This window comes from Phodopus roborovskii, unplaced genomic scaffold (assembly GCF_943737965.1).
Source record: "Phodopus roborovskii unplaced genomic scaffold, PHOROB, whole genome shotgun sequence".
Classification (NCBI taxonomy): domain Eukaryota; kingdom Metazoa; phylum Chordata; class Mammalia; order Rodentia; family Cricetidae; genus Phodopus; species Phodopus roborovskii.
In genome coordinates this window covers 1307814-1329454 of record NW_026125444.1, presented here as the reverse complement: position 1 = coordinate 1329454, position 21641 = coordinate 1307814, and the positions used below count along the sequence as shown (strand labels likewise).

At 36.4% G+C, this 21641-nt stretch overlaps 1 protein-coding gene across 2 annotated transcripts in view; it reads right to left on the bottom strand.

The window, feature by feature from the left end:
* Phf14 (PHD finger protein 14) overlaps positions 1-21290 on the bottom strand; it is a 126069-nt gene extending 104779 nt beyond the window's left edge. For both annotated transcript variants that reach the window (XM_051175688.1, XM_051175690.1), the window contains exons 1-4: positions 21209-21290; positions 20617-20727; positions 13534-14285; positions 6881-7025 (exon numbers count right to left, since the gene is read on the bottom strand). In XM_051175688.1, coding sequence (XP_051031645.1) covers positions 6881-7025; positions 13534-14285; positions 20617-20727; position 21209 — 1009 coding nt within the window. In that variant the 5' untranslated portion in view covers positions 21210-21290. The remainder of the gene's footprint in view (positions 1-6880; positions 7026-13533; positions 14286-20616; positions 20728-21208) is intronic.
* Positions 21291-21641: the final 351 nt, after the last annotated feature.

Below are 21641 nucleotides of genomic sequence, written 5' to 3'. Positions count from 1 at the left end.
TATGATTTCATTTATCTTTAGAATGAAATAATACTCCATTTTATATATGTGCCATATTCTCATTATCTATTTATCTGTTGATGGGTATCTACTCCATTTTATGAGAACACAATTAACTTCAAACTAAAACCTGATAGGATCAGAGCACAAAGAAAAGGAAATGAGAAAGGAAGGAAGGAAGGAAGGAAGGAAGGAAGGAGGGAGGGAGGGAGGGAGGGAGGGGGGGAGGAAAGAAAGAAAGAAAGAAAGAAAGAAAGAAAGAAAGAAAGGAGGGAGGGAGGGAGGGAGGGAGGGAAGAAAAACACACACACAGATGCACAGGGTGGGGGAGAAAACTGCACCCCAGTACCACTAAACACTGATACAAATATCCTCACCAAAATATCAGGAAATCAAATTGATTTCCATAATCATGATGGTTTCATCACAGGTATGATTCATTATATGCAAATAAGCAGCAATCAAATTAATAAAAAAATTAAAAATATCATAAGACCATTCCAACAGATATGGCAAAAAAAAAAAAAGATGAACATCCCTTCATGACTAAAACTCTGAACAAATTTGCTTTACAAGAGTCAAACTCAATATGGTAAAGGTTATGTATGACCAACCCACAGCCAACATTATAATGCATGGGAGAAAACTGTAACTATTTCTTCTATGATCAGGAATAAATGAGAGTGTCTAATCTCACTGTTTTTATTCCACATAGTGATACAACCTGTAGGAAGAATAATTATTCATGAAAAAGAAAGTTATACAAACAGAATAAGAGAATAAAATTACCCGTTTTATGTGATATATGAAATATATGTCAATATAGAAGTATCTACAGATATCAACAATGACTATTAGAATAAATAAATAAATTCTGTTAAAAAAATGATAAAAAATAAAAACACCTAGATCAATAGCTTTTCTCTATACCAGCAATAAATTCTGTGTAGTAGAAATCATGGCAAGCCATACCCAAAATTAACTACAGATTCTGTACAATTCCTATCAAATTCTAATGACATTCTTTACAGAGTTACAAAATACAATCCCGAGATTCCAAAGAATATGAGGTCAGCATCACAAGAGTTACTTGCATGCCAAATTTACTATAGCACTAGTCACAATACCTCTGCACAGGTGCCTGTAATAAATGAATAGAAAAATAAACTGTGCTATACCTTTATAATGAAGTACTATTCAGCTACTAAGAAAAATGTCACTTACACAAGTCTTTAAATGTGATGAAAATGAAAGATACTATAGTCAATAAGATAAGCCAACACAGAAAGACCGTGTACTCTTAGCCATATGGGGAAACTTAAAAGAACTTGGACTGCATGTAGAAGAGGAATTTATAGGAACTGAGAAGGGTACCAGATGGCAGAAATCAGAAAAATGGGCATAATCAATTATTTCTACACAGTGAATATTCTTATACAAGTCAAAAGTGTTAATAAGATAAATACAATGAAAAATGATTACACAGCATTTTAACTTGTTCATTTAGGATGCTCAAGCATAGTACTACCAATGGTTATATAGCTCATTGACAGTGTGTGTGTCCAGCAATGAAAAGGGGCTTCAATTCAATATGCAAAGTAGCATAAATTGGATGTAGGAACACATCCCTGTAATCCCAGCACTAAGGAATGGAGGCAGAAGAATTAGAGTTTCAGGATATTCTCAGATACATAGCAAGTTCTAAGTCAGTCTGGGATAAATGACATTCTGTTTGTCACATTAATAAATAAACAAGCAAGTGCCCACATGGGCTCACACATGCACACACCTATACACACACACACACACACACACACACACACACACACACACACACCCTACGGTGTTGGTAAATGTCTGTGGAAAGGATGAAAGGACTACCTGAAAGACTGAGGAAGGAGGATGGCAAATTAGAGACTGGCAACATAGGAGACTGGATGTTTGAATGAGGATGGCCTTCACAGTCTCCACCGTTTAAATACTTGGTCCCCAGTTAGTGGGAAAGTTTGGGAAGGATTAGGAGGTGTGGCCTTGTTAAAGGAGGTGTGTCAATGGGGGTGTGTTTTGAAGAGGTCTCTCCCTCTCTCTGCCTCATACTGGTGTAGTGGATAAAATGTGAGCTCTCAGTAACTGCTCCAGTTCCATGGCTGCCTGCTGCCATGCTCACTACCATGTTGGTCATGGAACCACTCTGTGAATCTCCAGTGCCCCATTTAAATGCTTTTATCTCTAACCCGCCTTCATCATGGTGTCTTATAACAGAAAAGTAACTAACACATAGACCCTGTCTTAAAACAAGAAAATAAAACTAAAGAAATAGGGACCAGAGCATTCCTGAGTAGAATGCTTATGAAGTCTATGTGAGGTCCTGGTTTCAATTCTCAGAACCAAGAAATATACCAGAGCAAAAAAATAGGAGAGGGAAATATGCTTGTTCTGAATTTTAAATGGTGGTACTCTTTGGTGGGCTCAGGCCTGAAGCTATAAACACCAGAGGGACACCTTTAATCCCAAAGCTTGGGAGATGGACCAAAGAATAACAAGTTCAAGGTTAGTCTTAACTAGAAGGAATTCAAAACCAACTTGGGCTACACTACAGGAGACCCTGAGAACAGAAAATCAAAACACTGTGTCAAAATGACAGACATAAAACCCTGAAGCCTCAAGGCACCTTCACCATCAAAGTAAAGAGGAAACGAGAAATTGTTGTCTTATCTCCACCGACTAGGTAACTAACAAAGCTGATTAAGTGGTCAGGGTAAACCAAGGACTGCAGGCTCCATTCAACTGCAATGGAATCTGTACATAAGAAAATGAAGATCTAGTAATGCCAGAACTTCTTTCAAACAGTTTCCAAATATAAACTGGGTACAAAAGAATCTCCTAGGCAGGCACTGTGGTTCATGCCTGTAATTCCAGCACTCAGGATAAGAGAAAAAGCTATAAATTCCATGAACAGCTAGAATACCAAGATTCTGCTCAAAAAAGTTAGTGATAATGGCAACAATAAAAATATTTTTTTTAAATTACACAATATAATAAAATAGCCTAGCATCAGAATGTCAAAAAAATGATTCAATTTCTTAAACTATTGTCATGGCCTTTAAAAACTATATCCTTGGTCAAATGACCAAACCTAATATATGTCCCAAAGACTAATCTAAGAAATAAAAATGACCCATAATGTGACAATGAAATAGACGTAGCAAATTGAGTCTGTGTCCTCAGAATAGAAAGGTTATGCCTGTATCACACATCAGCAGTGACATCCACAGATACAAGCAACCTTCACCAGTGGCCAATACAAGAAACTAGTGTTGAACTACACCTAAATGGGAATAAAAGTCACAAGGTCTTTGTACAGAGTTGGTGTTTCTGCAATACAATACTTGGTACTGAATAATGTACAACATGAAAGGCTAGCTCATGATTCAGGCCAGTGGCTGGAGAATCAAAACAGCATGGCACTGGAGTCATAGCTTCCATGACACCATAGAACAAAAAACTAAGGGGCACATGTGCAAGTAACTGAGCTGAGAGTCAAGCTTGCTCTACAATAATCCCTTCTTGTGGCAACCAATACAGTCCCATAAGATCTGATATCCTACAGTGTGATAACATGAATCAACTGATAAGGGTAAAACCCCAGTGATGGTGTAGTCACAACAGAAACATATCAGGTATGTCTGTGAAGTGTTTTCTAGATTATGTTGAATGACTAAGGTAGGAAGACCCACCCTAAAAGCAGATGCCACCATTCCATGGGGGTAGTCATAGATTGGATAAAAAGGAGAAAAAGAAGCTAAGCAGCATTCATTGTTTTATTGTTCTATACTCTGACCATGTGACTGGTTGTCTTCCACTCCTACTATTATACTCCCCCTACTCTCAGGATGCACTGAATACCCTCAAACTGTAAGCCAAAAAAAGGGGGGGGGGGGAGACAGAAAGAAAACCAACCTTCTTCCCAGACATTTTTTCAAACCAGTAAGAAAAGCATAATACACATCATGACAGAATTACCTTCCACTAGCCTACACCTCTTTAAACTACAACACAGGGGGAGCAAACTTCCAGCACACAAACCTCTGGGAACACAAATTACATCTAAATATAACATATACACATCATTCTCTTTCTCCCTAATTCCAAGTCCCCTCCATGCTCATTATCACCTTTGCTACATATTTTACTCAAAAACTTCCAACTGTTCCAACTAAACCATCTAACAACTTACATCTGTACCCATTCACCCTCTTTTCCCTATAGGTATGATAGCTACACTCATCTGCTCCATCTCTATTTGATGTCAGAACTAACCCCTTCTAAGTTTTTTGCAAAGTGATGGGGGATGTTCTTCTCTATATATGTTTCTCTTACTGGTTGATGAATAAAACACTGACTGGCCAGTAGACAGACAGGAAGGACAGGAGAGAAAGCCAAAATCTAGGAGCCACCAAAGGGGATGCCAGTCAGAGGCAGGAGTAACAAGCCTGGGCAATATTGGGTAAGCCAAGAGCACATGGAAATAATTAGATTAATAGAAATGGACTAATAATTAAGAGACAGCTAGCCAGTAAGAAGCCCTAGCCATCGATGAAACGGTTTATAAATTAATATAAGTCTTTGTGTGTTTATTTGGGGCTAATTGGTTGCAGGACCAGGCGGAACAGAAACTCTGACAACACAAAATCCTTGCTCCCCTTTCGTTCTTACATCATAAGTTATCAATTTTTCCCTTTTCACTGAGTCCTTTCTAATAGAACACAACATGCAAACTCTGCATGTGGCTTTTTCACAGCCCTCCATGGTCAATATTGCCTAGAAGTCACACTCTGGGAATGTCCTAGCTTTGGTTTGTATGAACAATGTAACACAGAAATGGTACTATGTAGGTCCCAAATTAGATCGAAAGGGATATTAGCTCTTTCCAGAAGGGTAGTTATCTCCATCTTGTCTTTCTCTTTGATCACTCATGTAACCATCTCCAACTCTTTGGCTCTCTGATCAACCATTCTTAAGTCAACACTGAGGTAGTATATAGAGGGGAAAATACTATGGGGCTTACCAATAGGCACCAACAATCTGAGGCCTAACACAGATTAAGTGTAGGAGCAAAGTCTCTAGCTCCACTCCTGGAATGACTGCAACCTAGGCCAACTGCTTTCAGACAGTTCCCCAGTTTCCCTTTTGCTACCATTCTGTGCTTGGCTTACGATATGGTCATCTCCACACTAATATATCCCTCATATCCTCTATCAGTCTTACAAACTTACAAAATGTCTTCAGTCTCTAACTTTTATGGCTGGTGCTAACATAAGGTTAACACAAGTTAAACAGAAACTTTACTTGTACCTTAAAACCTAATCATCCCTTGAGTCATTTCTGTGGTTTCTCAAATAGTTGCCCAGAATTGACTTCTCTAATCTATCCTCCACCTAGCCATCAAAAGTAATCCTTCCAAACCATAATCCAAACACTTGGAATCCTATCATTACAGCTTGCTCACTTAGTTCCTGTTTACTACTTCTGTACCACTGTACAACATCCCAAACGTGTTCTTCTGCAAGATCTTTACACACTCTACTTCCTAGGTTAGGGTCTTCTGTTAAACCCAAGTAACTGCATCATTTTCTCTTTAACTTCCCTAAGGTCACTACTCCTCCCACCACCCAATCTGGGAGGACTTTCCTTATCACCTATTAGAAATGTAAACTTTTATCAATCTATCCAATCACTCCAATCCATAGAATTTCCTATACTTGCTAATTTTTATTTTTCTCTATAATCCAGACCAAAATCTGACATTTAGTGGCTAAAAGTACTGACTGCTCTTCCAGACATCCTGAGTTCAAGTCCCAGCAACCACATTGCGGCTCACAACTATCTGTAATGAGATCTGGTGCCCTCTTTTAGCCTGCAGGCATACATGCAGGCAGAACACTGAATACATAATAAATAAATCTTTTTAAAAAAAAAAAAAAAAAAAAAAAAAAAAAGATCCAGGAGGGGAGAATGGGGTATCATATATTCAGATTATTCTCAGAAGTGAAAAAAATTCCTATGAAAGGAAAGAAGCAAAACAAATACAGCAGAGTGTTACTTCATGAGAAACCTGAGAACATATAGGAGGAACTCTGTATACTTCCTGTAAATTTTCTGTTAAAAGTAAAATAAGGTCAAAGTAAATTTTAAGAAAACAAAGAAGTAAGAAAATACATACTTTACACTAAGAGAATCTGAAAAGGAATGCCCATCAGGAAGAGTGCGGAGTCCCAAGTCTGTATCCTAGTACTTAGGAGGCAAATGCTGGAGCTCAGCTCAAGGTCATCCTCTCTACTACACAGCAAGCTCAATGCCAGCCTGGGCTACATAAGATCCTGCCTCAGATACACATAGACACAAAATAATAAAATAAAATAAAATAAAATAAACTCGGGGGCGATGACTCTGTGTTTCCTGGGCTTTGTGGTCCATGCTTGTAATGCCACCACTGAGGGGCAAAGATAGACAGGTGCCTGGGACTCAGTGGCCAGACCATTAGTGGAATAAGCAAATGTCAGTTTCAGTGAGAGACCCCATCTCAAAAACTAAGGTGGAAAGTGGTAGAGAAGCTATCCAACATCAACCTCTGTCCTCCACATATGCATGAACAGGCAAACATGAATGTGAGTGTGCATGTGCAACACACACACACATGCATATACCACATACACACAAAAACAAACATATTTCAAGGAGTCAATATAAATTATTTCCAATTGGACCATCACATCATTTAATAGCACAATAAAACCATATATGACTACAAACAGAAATAATTTTAAACTTCCTTTAAACAAGATAGCCATTTCTAACAGAAGAAAAATAGCAGAATTACCTTCATGAACTGTAATGCCACAATTGTCACACTGAATTATTTCATCTGCATCTTCACTATTATCTCCAAGACAAACACAGCAAATCAGAATATGATCCATTTTTTGGGAACTCCAGTTTTGACTCTTCTCAAGAATCAGCGAGTCCTAATAATAAAATACATAAGAAAAGTCCCATTTTAATTAAAAAATAATTTAATACTCACATTTTAAATACTGTTTCTTTTACTTCAAATTTATGTGACAATCCATTTGTACCCTCAAAGTATGCTACACTTCTGTCAAAGGACCTTTACATATCTTCTTTGTCTGTCACTTCTCTCCAAGTGCTGTGGGTTATACCCTCTACAAAGTAAGAAGGCACAGGCATGAAAATAACTGTCTGCTTTGGCACTTGACTTTAGTTCTTAAACTAGGAGAAAAGAAACAATCTATCCTCTAGGATTTACCAGTCCTACATACAGATTTTGAAAGTATCAAGATGTGGTTCCTACACTTTTGGTAAAGTTACTACCAGGAAAGACAAGACACACACATACAAAACAGGAAGGAGTGAGTTAAAGATAACGCATAAGCAAGCATGCATATGATGTCTGAAAGACTCTAGACTCCAACGTGTAAAAGGTTCAAAGTTACCCCCCGGCTACTCAAAAAGGGCCTGAACACATAATCTTTATATCTAGCTATAAAAAAAAAAAAAATCTTTATGATCCAAGGTGAGTAGCTGCTAGGAAAATAAAATAAGGTATTCCTTATATTTATGTCAGGAAAGATCTAGTAATATAGATAGCCAGCTACTAACAACATAAAAGAGAGAGCTTTCAGAGCATATGAGTATAAAAAAATAAAATCTAGAAAAGAAAGGTTGTCCATTTTAATTTAAACCTTGAGCATTATGGATGTAAACTTTAATAAGGACAACAACATAATCATTCTGGTACAGTGGCATATCCTTACAGCTCCAGCTACATGAGAAGATGAGGCAGGAGGATCATTTGAGCCTAGGAATTAGACAAATAATAATGCTCTATCTCAAAAAGTCTTGCCAAATTCATAAATAACAGTTAACGTCACAAGGTAGCATGCTGGTATATTTTCATTTATAAACCTAACCACAGTCAAAACAAAATTGTTAAGTGAGTCCCATGCCACAATCACTAAATATATTTAATTTCATATTAATATTTGGTTGTTTTATATCCCTTTAAACTCTATCAATACTCTCAAGGGTAACGTTTGGAACCACCATTACAATGCAAATTGTGAATGACATTTTAAAATTGGGGGAGGTGCTTTTTGAGACAAGATCTCATGTAACCTAAGATGCCCTTGAACTTGCTAATCCTCCTGCCTGTATTTTTCATTGGCTCTGATTACAGGCATATGCCACAACACCCACTAAAAATCCTTAAAGGTTATAATACTTTCAATACATTTTATGGATAACATCAAAAATTACAGCTGTTAAACAAATCAGGAAAAAATGGCTACCAAGCAAGATGAGACTATCCTATAAACTCATGTTTTATATTATGTTGGTAGTTAATGAACACCACGAGTTTCATTCTCAGCTGTCACTTAACAACTGCTGAACATATAATGTTCCCATTTGGAAAATGAGAATGACAGAAATAAAATGGAACACAAAGATTGTTGTAAGAATTAATGAAGTAAAAAAAAAGAATTAATGAAGTAATAAAAATTTATTGATGTTGCATTGTTCATGTCCTTCCTCCTTGCCTCTACAAAGACTGGCATCTAACAATGTGGCAAGGGATGGGCTATTTTCTATAGAATCAAGTGCAAGTCTCATGGTAACTTCAAATGTTTTCTCACAGCCTATCACTTCTAAGTTGTTTTTGGTTTTTGTTTGTTTAAATATCACAGACTAGAAAATGATCTAGTAAAGTATGGTTTATTTAGAGGCCCCCTGTGTCAATGGACTGTCAATATGTCTTTAAAAGGATTACTTCTAAGCCTTGGAAAATGCATTAATTCAGAAAATCGGGAAATAGAGGAATAGATCTTTCCATTGATTCCATGTCTACTTCAAGAGATTCACTTTTTATTCACAGTTTCACTCCGAGATTCACTTATTTCCTGATTTTACTCAGAAAAACATACTACCTACGCTATCTCTCTAGGTCAGTTTCTCTCTACACGTACTATTCTCTAATACATGAGAATGAGAACACAACAGTGACTGCTGATTCTGGCCTTCTGATCCCAGTGTGAGGTTTGGTCAAATTGTAATGCAAAGAAAGGGGGAACAATAGCTTTACAGTGTGCCCCTAAACAAACAGCCGGTCACAAGGGTTCAGTGGGAAAATCTGAAGAAAAGTTTTGAAAACTTTATGAGCTAAGTGTTTGTTAGTGGAGCCAACATACATTAATGTTTAAGTATGATTTAAGCACATGTATGATCAAAATAATAGAGTTCGGTTTGCCATGAACTTGTTAGCATGCTTCTGAAGATATGTGTCCTCTTTCAAAGAAAAGACTAAAAATCTTTAACAAAAAATTTAATGCAGCTTTACACAAAAAAAGAGAAATCAGGAAAGTAAGTAATAGATGGCAAAAGAACACTCTCCTATAAGTTAGAAAAAAGGGGGGGAGGCACTACAGTAATCATTCAATGATTACTTTATTTTTCCCCTTAGAATTTAAAGTTAATCCTAAAGAAAAGAACTTAAGAGAGGTGAGAACACAATGGGAATGGATTTGCATGTAAAAGCTAAGCAGAAAGCACTAACTGGGAGAAGGGACACACACAGCTGGAGAGAGGAGGGGACTCAGGCAGAATAGAGGGAAGCAACTGAGGACTAAGAATAAAGGCATATGTGCACAGAGATGCTAGGTCGCATCCCAATGCTTTGTATGATCTAACTATAAATAAATAAATAAATAAATAAATAAATAAATAAATAAACAAACAGTAGCCTAAAAAGGAAACATTGCCTAGTATTCCCCCTGTGCTCTAAAACATACTTATTGTTCACTTATCATGTATTTTCTAAGATGATTATAAAATATGTACAAACGGACTAAATTGTACCTGTTCTATTGAGATTTTACAGGAAAAAGTCTGATATACCTTACATAGAAACAGTATTTAAAAAATGATGAATAGTATACCAAAAAAACAGTATTGATCATACCAAGTGTGATTGATGATTCTCCATCAATGCTTTCCTTTAAAGATTCTCACATATTTATTTATAAAATATTATAAAACATGTATTAATAGGACTTACCACAATCTTTTTCTTGAAAATGTGCAGAGACAATTAGTAAGTCAGACATACCAAAAAGATGCATATCTTCAGAAGTGTGCTAACAAGAACTGATAGTAAACTTGAATTTTATATTCATTTGATCCTAAGTGTGCTTGAATTACCTGCTATATGTAATTCCTTGAATTACACTTGCTCTATGAAAACACAAATCATGTTTTCAAGAGAAAGGGTTAATTAATATTTTCCCATTGAAAGTATTTATGAATTTTGCCAAAACCTTTTATATAATAATCACAAATATTCAGGATACTTACAATTAAACACAAAAGAGCCTTGTATGACAAAAAAAAAATTCTTTTACTGAGCCAAAAATATAAGGTTGTACTTATCGAACAGTAATCCAAAAAACCAAACTGTTCTACAGATCCTCAATGAGAAAGAAGCTTTTGGTCCTTAATAAAACAAGACTGCCATTTATATGGACAGACTTTCTGCACTGCATAAATTTTCATCTTCTCTAGGTTCAAGTCTTGAAAATGAGAACAATTTTCTAAAACTTTACACTACCCTTCTTCTAAAACCATAGGTCAGATGATGACAGGCAGGGACAGGGTGGGGATTGCTATTAGTGACGCTCAAGTTTCAAAATAAAGGACTGAAAAGCTGTACCTTATGGGCGTTATCCAGAATGTACTAATTTCAAAAATGCAAATGTGAAAGCCCATGGAGAAAGACAGGTTTGGATTTGCAAAAAACGCAACTCATCAAGTGCTGCACTCTAAAGCAGCAGTGGTGCTCCAGGAAGCTCTCTTGCAGAAGTGCACATATGAAGACTATTCTCCTAGTGCTACTACTATGCCTGCTTGTTGTACTCTTCTCTTGTGACTGGGTCAAGTGTTCAAAAGCTACACAAAGGCAGTGTTGTTAACAACATGACAATTTGTCTGCTTCTCTATCATGTTTTTTATTTTGTTTTCTACATTATCTAAGATTTAATTTGAAACTATAAATGGCAATAGACACAGTCAACCTAAATAATACTGCAAATCTTCAACCATTTTTTAAGATAAAGGAATCCTAAAACCAAAATGTTTTAGAAGCACTCCTCTATGTGCCTGAGGCATGTTGAAGCCAAAAAGTCAGTTATAAAAAGGGTCCTGGTCAAAAACTATAAACTCCCCTAAGAAACTTGAAAACTGTTAAGGTTCCAGAACATCATATAACTACAGAAAACACACTTCATTTCTCTGCAAATCCACTTAATGCAACCAAGAAAAGGCTTCAGCTAAAAATGAAATATGATTATTCTCATCTGTATGCCTAAAGCCATATTTCTGCTGTTTCTACTACACCTAAAGGCAAAATCAAAAATAAAACCTCAAATACATACTTGTTCATTATAAGGAATATTTAGTAGTTATTATTACCCAAGATAGACAAATACTAAGACTGATAGAAACATTATCCAAAAGGCAGAAAGAATGAACTTTAAACATCTTTCTATAAAGACAAGATCATATAAATAGAAAATTTAGACATAATAATCTAAACTGATTAATTCATTACCTAAAATTGAATTTCTAGTTAACTTTAACATAATTTAAGTATAATTAATATCATCAAAAACTTGTAAGGGAATAAAACAGTTGGAGGGACAAAAACTGTAACAACGTATTTAAGCAGGAGGCTATTCCCAGAGAGATTAGCTTTCTATAAGTTATTCTATATGGGTTTTTTTCTTAAAAAATACTTTGAGATCTCATCCAAGAAATACCTTGGCACACTTAAATATAGTTGTCATTACTTACCAGAACTTTTAATATTTTCACCATAAGGGAAAAAAAAAACTAAGCCACATATATGATCTTGAAATATATTATAAAACTTAAGTCTATTAAGCACTGTTATCAAGTAGAGGCTATTAAAAGATAATATATTTCTATACATATGTAAGTATTCCTACACATTGGTATGAATCTTCTCCATAGGTCAACTTTCATTAAATTACTTTAGTGACTATTAACCTAATAAACATGAAGAGATGCTCCCAAAAGCTCAGTCAACAGATATAGAATAAGTGCTAAATGCTATAAAAATATACTGACAAATAAATGCCCAATCTAAATATTAATGGATATCTATAAATATGCCAAGATGTCATTAGCAATACGGAACAGCTTATTCTAAACCTTAAAAGTACCACACCATCTCCTCAAATGAGTTTTTCTTTACCTAAAGATAAAAATCAGCACAGCATTGAAAGCAGGCAATTCTTCATAGGAATGAGGGCAACCTAGAAATTAATCAGTGTTTATAATGCAGATAATAAGCTGTTATTGCATCTCTGCTGACATGGAATCCCTGACAGTTTGCTATATATTATTTAAGAGGATAAAATCCCACAAAACTTATAATAAGTCTAGTTAAAATAGAGAAATGCTAATATGAAATCTGTAAGCAGAAAAACAGAAAAGAATTAAGCATAAAGAAAATCTACCAGTTTAAGCTACTTCAATGGATGAAAAACAAAAAAAAAAAAAAGGTGAAGAAAATTTTGTTGACATAAACACAGTAACAGAAATGACAGAATTAATACAGTTCTTCATGTGATGTAACATATACATCTACATGTAAGACACCAATTCAGTCTTTCCTTTGGAAGGAAAACACATAGGCACACAGACAAAGACACGGATATATTTAACTGAAGTCTTGAACGTTGCACCTCTGGACCAATGGGTAAACCTAACTTGCAGTAGAACTTCAATGGCAGTACTGAGTCATTACTGTTGCTTCAAGATAGAAACGTTTGTTCTAAGGGGAAAAATATTTGCTTTTATGTTTACTTCTTTGCAGAGAATTTGTTCATTAAACATGTTTTTAAAGTACATTTTACTTTTACACACATAAAGCAAATTATTGGTGACTATGCTGGTTATGCTGGTGACCGCTACAAGCTGATGACTTAACCTTTAAAATAATTCTCTACAAGTCTGAGGGGAAAAAAAAATGAGCTATTTATTGTATTCAAAGCTTTATATTTTTATGTGGCTATGGACAAAAATATGTTTAAAGAAGTCTTTACTATCATAATCCACTCAGGGCCAGTTAGCATCTATGAACAGGAAGAGGGTAAAAATGGGAATAGAACTATCATTCCTTAAATCTAGAGATACAAAAATGTTTCTCTACATATTCTTCTCCTTGGAAATGAAGACTACAAACTCCTGGAGAATGCTGACAAATAGTGGGTAATTAAAAGCTTGCTGATCAAATGAACAAATGTTACATTTTAGAGTGTTCACTCACTCCTACAACTAAATAAAAATTCAAGGAAGCTACCTAATATATAATGTAGTGATTTAGAAATTTCCCTTTTCCCCAGACAGACAGATACCATAAAAATCGGGTTCATCTACCTCATTGCTCTTGCTTTGAGATAGGGTCAGGCTATCATTGGTCAGTTCCTCATCATCAGCACTGTGTCTGCTAAGAACTTTACTCCTCTTCTTCTTGCAACCCACTTCGCTAGCAGGGCTGCTATGGTCTTCATCATTGCCCTCATCATTATCATCTTCATCACTCCCACTTCCCTCATCTTCATCATCCTCATTGTCTCCATCACTGCCCTCCTTCTGAGATGCCGATCTCCCCTTCCTCTTTACTACAGTAGGTCTCCAATCATTGTCATCCTCACTGTCATAATCATCCATATCATTCAGCTCTTCCATGGATACGAAGTCCAAAAGGGGCCGGTTTCGACGAAGATTCCATTTCTTGGGCTCACTGACTTGTTCCTCGGTGGCAGTGGTTGTGGTAGCGACTGAAGGGGAGGTAACAGCAGGAGGACTTGTGGCTGGGGTGGGGGCAGCAGCACCAGCAGCTGCGCTCTCGGATGTCGTTGCCTTTTCTTTGTCCTTCTCTCTTTCCTTTTCTTTCTCCTTTTTCTTTCGAGGTCTTTCTCCATTTTCTTCCTCGTCCTTCTTTTCCATTTTAATTAACTGTTTGTCTGATGGCACTATTTCTTCCTCTGTAGAATTTTTAAGCTGTTCTTTTGCTTTAATACCTTCATTCAGTTCTTCTTCTAAAATGTTTTCCTCAGAATCACTACAGGAGCCTTCGCCACTGTCCTTTGAAGGGTCTTCACTTCCATTACCACTCCCTTCAGAATCTGTTGAAAATATGAGAAAAAAAAAACCACACATATGTATATACATACACACACACACACAACACTGACACAAATGAAACCACCAAAACTTGTGAATAACTTGCAAAACAATATAAACAAATCTAAGGCAAAGGATGATAGACATTCCCAACCTCATTAAATAATAAGCCAACAAAGTTGATATATGATTTAATCCAATATGAATTAATGAAGATGACGTATGAAATGTAACTTAGAATGTACTGTAAAAATAGTACTACTATTTTATATCAAATAGCTAGCCTAGCAACAGTATAATATCCTAGAGATAATTTTATTTTCTGAAAGTATGTTTTAGTGGGCACTTGATTATAATTTAATCATAATGTAATTTGATTAAGGTATCCTTCCTTTATGCCCTTCTTTCATACATATACAAATATGTATACTTAAACTAATGAATCACATCTCAATCGAGAAAAATTCAGCCCTTGAAAACTGTCTGATTCATTGAACTTTTTACTATCAAAACAAGCACAGACATTTGATAGTACAACATTACATCAAGTACAGAGATAAAAATGGACAATACCAATGGCACATAAGAAAACAAAAGATGAAATAAAATTTCAGTCTTCCTGCTTAATAGAATACTATCTATATCAACAAATGTGTCATGTAAACTTTCATGCCCTTCATGCTCATGAAGAAATGAACCCATCCTAAAATGATCGGCTACCTGCTACAGACAAACAGGCTCTGATAACTGAGTAGATCATGCAAGCTTACAATTTGCAAGCTGCTTCCATTCCTACCTAGAGTGGCAGAGTCTGTCTCAACCCAGCACTTATTCTCTATCCTAATCTTGTCTGCACAAAAGCCAAAAATAAGACAGGAGGATAAAGGGAAATGGAAAAGAGGGAAACCAAGATTTTTATACCAATTGTAAAATCTCTAGAAAAATAATCTGCATCTATAATCAGGAAAATAAATGGAAGTGCTAAATAGTATAAAGCATTACTGCTTCCATATAATTTTAATTTCTTTGAATTCAACTTTCCTTCACCTTTAAAATTAACTGGGAACTAGAGGTGCAAAAGTTAATATAGCTAAATCATCCCAGAAGTCCCATATACATGGCTATTAACAAAACTATCCTGTGTTAGTTAACTCATGTAAGAAATAAAAACAACAGATTTTGCATGGGCCAATGAATTCACTATCAATCTTAAGACTGTCAACTTATTCAGTAGTTTTCTGAAGAAACAAAGAAAGAAATGAAGAAAGAAAGAAAGGAAGGAAGGAAGGAAGGAAGGAAGGAAGGAAGAAAGGAAGGAAGGAAGGAAGAAAGAAAGGAAGAAAGAAAGCAAAACACCCTTATTCTAAACAATCTTACACAGGGTAAGCATGCTCTATCATCCAAGCTAACAATTTTTTTAGGTTTCAGATCTATGGAACTAGAAATTTAGTGCTGAAATTTAGAAATGTTCACATTTTACCAGAGTTACTAGAATAATTTGGAATACACCCTATATATTATATTAATACCACATTAGTGCCTAAGATGCTATTTCAAATATAATAGTTAAACAGTATAAAGTACACACATTTACACTCTATGAGAAATGACACAATTAACTAACTGTCAGGTTTAGATAAGTTTCTGCCGAACATACAATATCCATATATATTTCTGAGCTTTTTAGATGTAAAGAGCATGGCCTCAATATAATCCCCAATCAAGTGACTTGTTTTCAGGTGAAGCATACTAAAAATCATTCAGAAAATTTGGGTTTTTACAGCACTCACAACAATTAAACCTAACCTACAAAAAAAAAAAAAATTAATCATAGCTAAAATCAACAATAATTTCTACAAATTTTTAAATAATGGTCTTCTGAGAAGCAGAATTCACTAACTACTTCAAAGGCATCTCTTGTGCACATTAACTAAATAAAATTATGACACCTTACAAGTAACTCTGAAATCAGAAGCTAAAAGGTAGAGACAAGAAAGGAAAGATCCTACTCTTCTAGATCAGTCTTCCAGAAAGTACTTTGAGAACTTACTAGAAGATACATAACTAAAGCTCCTAGTACAGAGTATGGATTCCCGATAAAAATAAACTTTTTAACACCTGGTCAAATTCACAAACGTCATGGAGTTTGTAATTTTATTTTCAGTGTCAATACTAATGCCAATTATTTTCAAATGTTCTTTGATTTGTTTTTGCTTGATAATCATATCTGAGCATGCTGTGTTTTTCATTTGTCAATATATTATTATAAGAACAGGACATTTTTCTTCAAATTCAAATATTAGGTGCTTGCCCAACTTTTTAGCCACAAAATGTAACATCTTAGTTATATTCTAAGAACAGGGCAGGCATCACTGGAAATAACTTTCTCATCTGATCAGATGCCACTTCTTTTCAATACATATTCATCTGAGGCACAAAGATGTTTACTCATAAGCACAGATGAAAAATAACAACAATGAGAAAATGAAGTCCACAGCTGGATATATATTTAAAGGCTGCAAAAGAAAAACATTTCTATTACTATACCCCCATGTAGCCTTCCAAACCTATCATTTCACACGGAAGAAAGGAAAGAACACAGGAAGGAGGCAAAAAAAAAAAAAAAAAAAAAAAAAAAAAGAAGGAAAATTAACAGTGTGAAGAAATTAGGCAGATATTGCAAATAAAGCTATCTTATGCGTAAGGACAGAGTTAATCTCCACATCTACAATGAACATTTTTTACATTTAAAAGTGACTTTAAAATTAAAATCCAATTCTTCATTTAGTTACAGAATTAAGGGAAAAAAGAAACCTTCAGAACACACAATATATCAGGACCTCTCAAAGTCACAGTCACTTCAACTGTTAAGGAATTTTTTTTTTTTTTTTTAGTTACAGAATTAAAAACAAACCTTCAACATTAACAATCACCAATCCTAAGTATCATTACAACAATGCTAATTCTTCATGATGAATATTAAATAATAAAATTAGTAGTTTTGAGATTTCCAACTAGGAAATATAAACTTTGTCCAACAATTCCATAACCTTAGTTATTCTTTTCACTGGCACATTGCAGCAAAGATTAGCATCATAAATTAACATAGTAAATAACAGATTCTAGAATCATCTTGAACTAAGTCTGTTTCTCTTCACAGAAGCCCATCAATCAACACAACTCATTCTCTACTGACTCTACAGGCTGTGTCATCTTGCATTTTCTGGGTATATCTAAAGCAGAGTATCTCTAGGATAGGCAACTCTTTCCCTAAGGGACACTAGCTCCTGGAAACACTGGTGGTCACACAGGCGGTGCAACACGTAGCGAGGACAGAGCCATCAAGTACAAGACGAAGACGCTCTAAATATCAACACTATACTACACAGGACAAACCTTCACAACAAAGAATTAATCAACACAAAATGTCAGTAGTACCAAGGCTTTCTGAGAAATCCACATCTAAGATCTCAATATTCTTGTTGTTCTCTAGGCATGTTTCTTTACTATTCTTTTTACTTGGTCCTAACCCCAAATAGAAATAACATTTCCATGCCTCCATACCTTTAACATTTATTGTTCCTCCCACCATCATTGTTTTTCCTCTAACTATTCTTCGTAGCTCCTTTCCTAGCTCCTCAGTGAAACTGATCTACACCAAGCTAGTCAAAAATAATCCGCTCTCCTCCAGGAGACTTGAATCATACATATAATCAACTACTCCCTCAATTACCCAATTTAATAAGTGCAATCTAACTATTTGTCTATTATTTCCCTATAACATTTGGGAAAGTGTTAAATGAAATGCTAATGAATACAAGTTGATCAACATACACAGCTTAAGCAAAAAACATTACCAAAAGAAACTACTACTGAAGTCTCAACCTGACTATTCTAGTTAGATTACTTCCAGGCAAAATGGTCTCATTATTCTAAGTAATCTATCAAGATCTAAAGTTAACCCACTTGACTTTGCATAGCAGAGAAAGTAAGAAAGTCCAGGACACAACTAGCTTATAATGTTAATAAAACTGATGAATGCTCACATCTTCAAAAGCATTCAATGCAGAGAACAGAAAATTATCTCTAATCCTAGGCACAAATCAAACGCTTTACTTAAGCTAAACTGTGAAATTCCCAGTATTGAGCTGGTTTAGAGCTACATAATCAGTCACTTGTATGTGCTTCCACCTAACATTTCCACATGTGGTTCTTCTGGTGGTTATTATCATAACTTTAAACTGTGCCCTGCCTTAGGGCACATTTATGTCACTGTCCTCGATCACAAATGGAAGGGGTAGTGTTGATCCAGAGTAAGTCAACATCTCAGCTATAAGGAACATTGGCATTCCCAAGTCAAAAGTGGCAAAGCCTCAACTGTCACTACTATATTAAATAAAATCATTTTCCATTAGCTCTTTTCCACAATAACATCCCCAAAACTCCAAAAATAAATTTGTGACCTGAAATCTTAGATCACACATGTAAACATTTCAGGAGCCAGGGTAGTTTAAAAAAAAAAAAAAATGAGGATTACATGACAAGAAGTGACAGAATGTGTGAAATTTGAGTGCTTTTAGGGAACATATATTAGCCAAATATAACTTCCCTTCAACAATAATTAGTATCAATCAAGATGGGGAATCTTTACATGGCTTGATATCATACATTATTTTTAAAGGAGCTTATCAACATATCTCTGGATTATTAAATCCCTTGGAAAAAGAATACCTGTAAATGACTCTACCTCAATAAATGAGAAAACAAATCTACCAAGTCAGAATTTATTGAAATAAAACCATTTTTGAACATTTAAAGAAAATTTTGGACTTTGTTTCATAAATTCCTACCTTGTAAGTGGTAACAATTTTTGTCAGTTTAGAATCTCCCTGACACACCAATACTATCTTTCAGCAGAGAATATTTCTGTTAGTCTTCCCTAAGAAGACGTTTACATTTTACCTCATTTCCCTTTCCTTTCCTTCTTTCCAGTACCAAACACCAATGAATCAACTAAACAAGAGACAAAGAGCTGCAAAGTAAAAGTTAAAAAATAGTTAATCGAGATAAGCTTATCAAGTGTTGATTGCTGAAGTGAACTCATCCATTACCACAATATCCAGGCCATTTTGACTTGAGATTACATCAACCCACTCTTAGTTTCTAAACAGTGAAAAGATGAAATGTTACAGTCAGACCCATGGATCCATCAGTTTCTAGATATCCTCAGGAGCAATCCTTTAAACACAGTACCCCTGTGACTATAAAGCAGTATCTCCATAGTGAGCTATTACAAAAGTTAAATGCGATTCTGTATTAAATCATAACACAAATTGTTTGTTGATATCATTAAGAGTAACACAATACAAACTAATTTCACTCCTTCTCACTACCTTTAGAGGCAGAGGAGAGCCAGAGAAAGGGAGCAAGATTTTTCAAAATCCCAAACTGCATGAGGGAATACTAAACACATGTTGGAAGGACTGGAGTATCATCCAGCAGGGCATGTGCGAGGCCTGAGTGTGATCCCAATACTTCAAGAGACAGAACCCATGGAAGGGATAAAATTAAAAAGGCTTTTATTTATCACTTTATCTACATGTTCACCAAAGGCATAGAAATACAAAAACTTTTCAATGCCCATGTTTTTCAAACATAATGTTGTTTCTCAGATTCCTTTAACTAAAACTTAATATACTAAGTATACAGAAGAAAACGCATAAAGGAAAACCATAATGTTCTGTTTCTGCTTTTATACTATGTGAACATACAATTTTATTATCTCTTTAAATCACTAACTAGAATAAGCAAGCATGTATATGCTTTACTCAAGGTATTGCACCTACTGTTTTAAAGCATGTGGTTTGCTTGGGCTAACTTTATTCTGAAAGAGAGTTTAATGCACAAAAAAATAAAAACTCCTCTAAGTGTGTCTTGTGAGTTGAAAAGGGAATAACCCTGCTCAAGACTAATCATGGTTTATATTAGTCTTAATATAATTTCCTATGTCTGGGATACCTTAATTCTTCACTAGAATATATAAGCATAAATGTAATTTAGGGTACAAAATGGAAAATATGTTTTTGCATCTTTAAAATGGGTTCTTCCATCCCAGCTAATCATCTGCTAAAGTATGGACGGCAGCAGTAGCTATAATAGGATCTGGTGAAAGGATCTTTGGGAAATGTGGAAACTCAAATGAACAAAATGAATGATGTGTGCTTTTACCGTAAATGGACATTTTAATCAAAACTGGTTCAAAAACTGAAAACGTTAAGAACACACGGAACCGCAGAAAAAGCTGGGAAGGGGGAAAAGAAAGGCCACGTTTACCTGAAGCATCTCCAACTTTAAAATCACTGTCATCTGAACTGTCATAATCGAGGGCTTCCAGGAGAGAAGCTGCCAAAGGCTTCACCTGCCTCCTCTTGGAGCTACGATCCACTGCGAAAAGAAAACATTACAGTCTTGTTACATTTCACCGAACAGAGAGAAGGGGGGATGCTGAAGACGCTGAGGCTGACATCCTGCAAGCACTCTCTAGTTGAGTTCTCAAACACGGTGATTGGGGGAGAACTTGGATTTGGGGACGCTGGCTTGCAGAAGGCCAGGCTGACCCTGGGGTGCGGCCAAGACCAAGTCGAATCAGCCAAAACCCTCGCAGACGAACCCCCTCCCCAACACATCTTGGAGGGCATGCTTCTGTGCCTGCTCGGTAATCCCTCATTGAGACATCACAGCGTCCAGACACCCTCGCCCCCCCCCCCCCACTGCAGCCCAAAGCCAGGGCTCACTAGCGGGGACCACCGAGCAGCTTCTATCAAACGTCTTCCTTGTCCGGCCAGGACCCACCCAGCCCTCCCCGCTCCACCCGTCCTGACTTCGGGAAGGGTCGGGAGGGACTGAGGCCTTCGGATACACTTACTAAGGAATCCGTGAGGTGGTCGTTTGGAGGAGAGCTAGGGAGAGGCTGCAGGAGGCAAGGCAGCCAGGGACGCCACCGAGACAAGTCCGAGACAGCTAGTGAAGCGGGGCCGGGCGAGCAGCGGCGACCCCGGGGGCGGGCACCGTCCCTCCCCACCCCCACCCCCGCCCCGCGCCCCTTCCCCCGCGCTCCCCGGCCGCAGGCGCCAGGCGCCACCGCCCAGGGGAGGGGACTGACTGCCCCGGTGGGAACCACAAACAAAAAGAAGCGAAAACTTTTATTATCCTGCACCAGAAGCCACCAAAGACCCGGGACTCCCACGGCCGGTGACCGACCGACTGAGACAATGGGGAGAGCAACGACCCGGATACAGCTCCAGACGACAAGGAAGTGGAAGCCACGAGCAAAAAAGCCGCCCGGGAGAGCGGGCGAA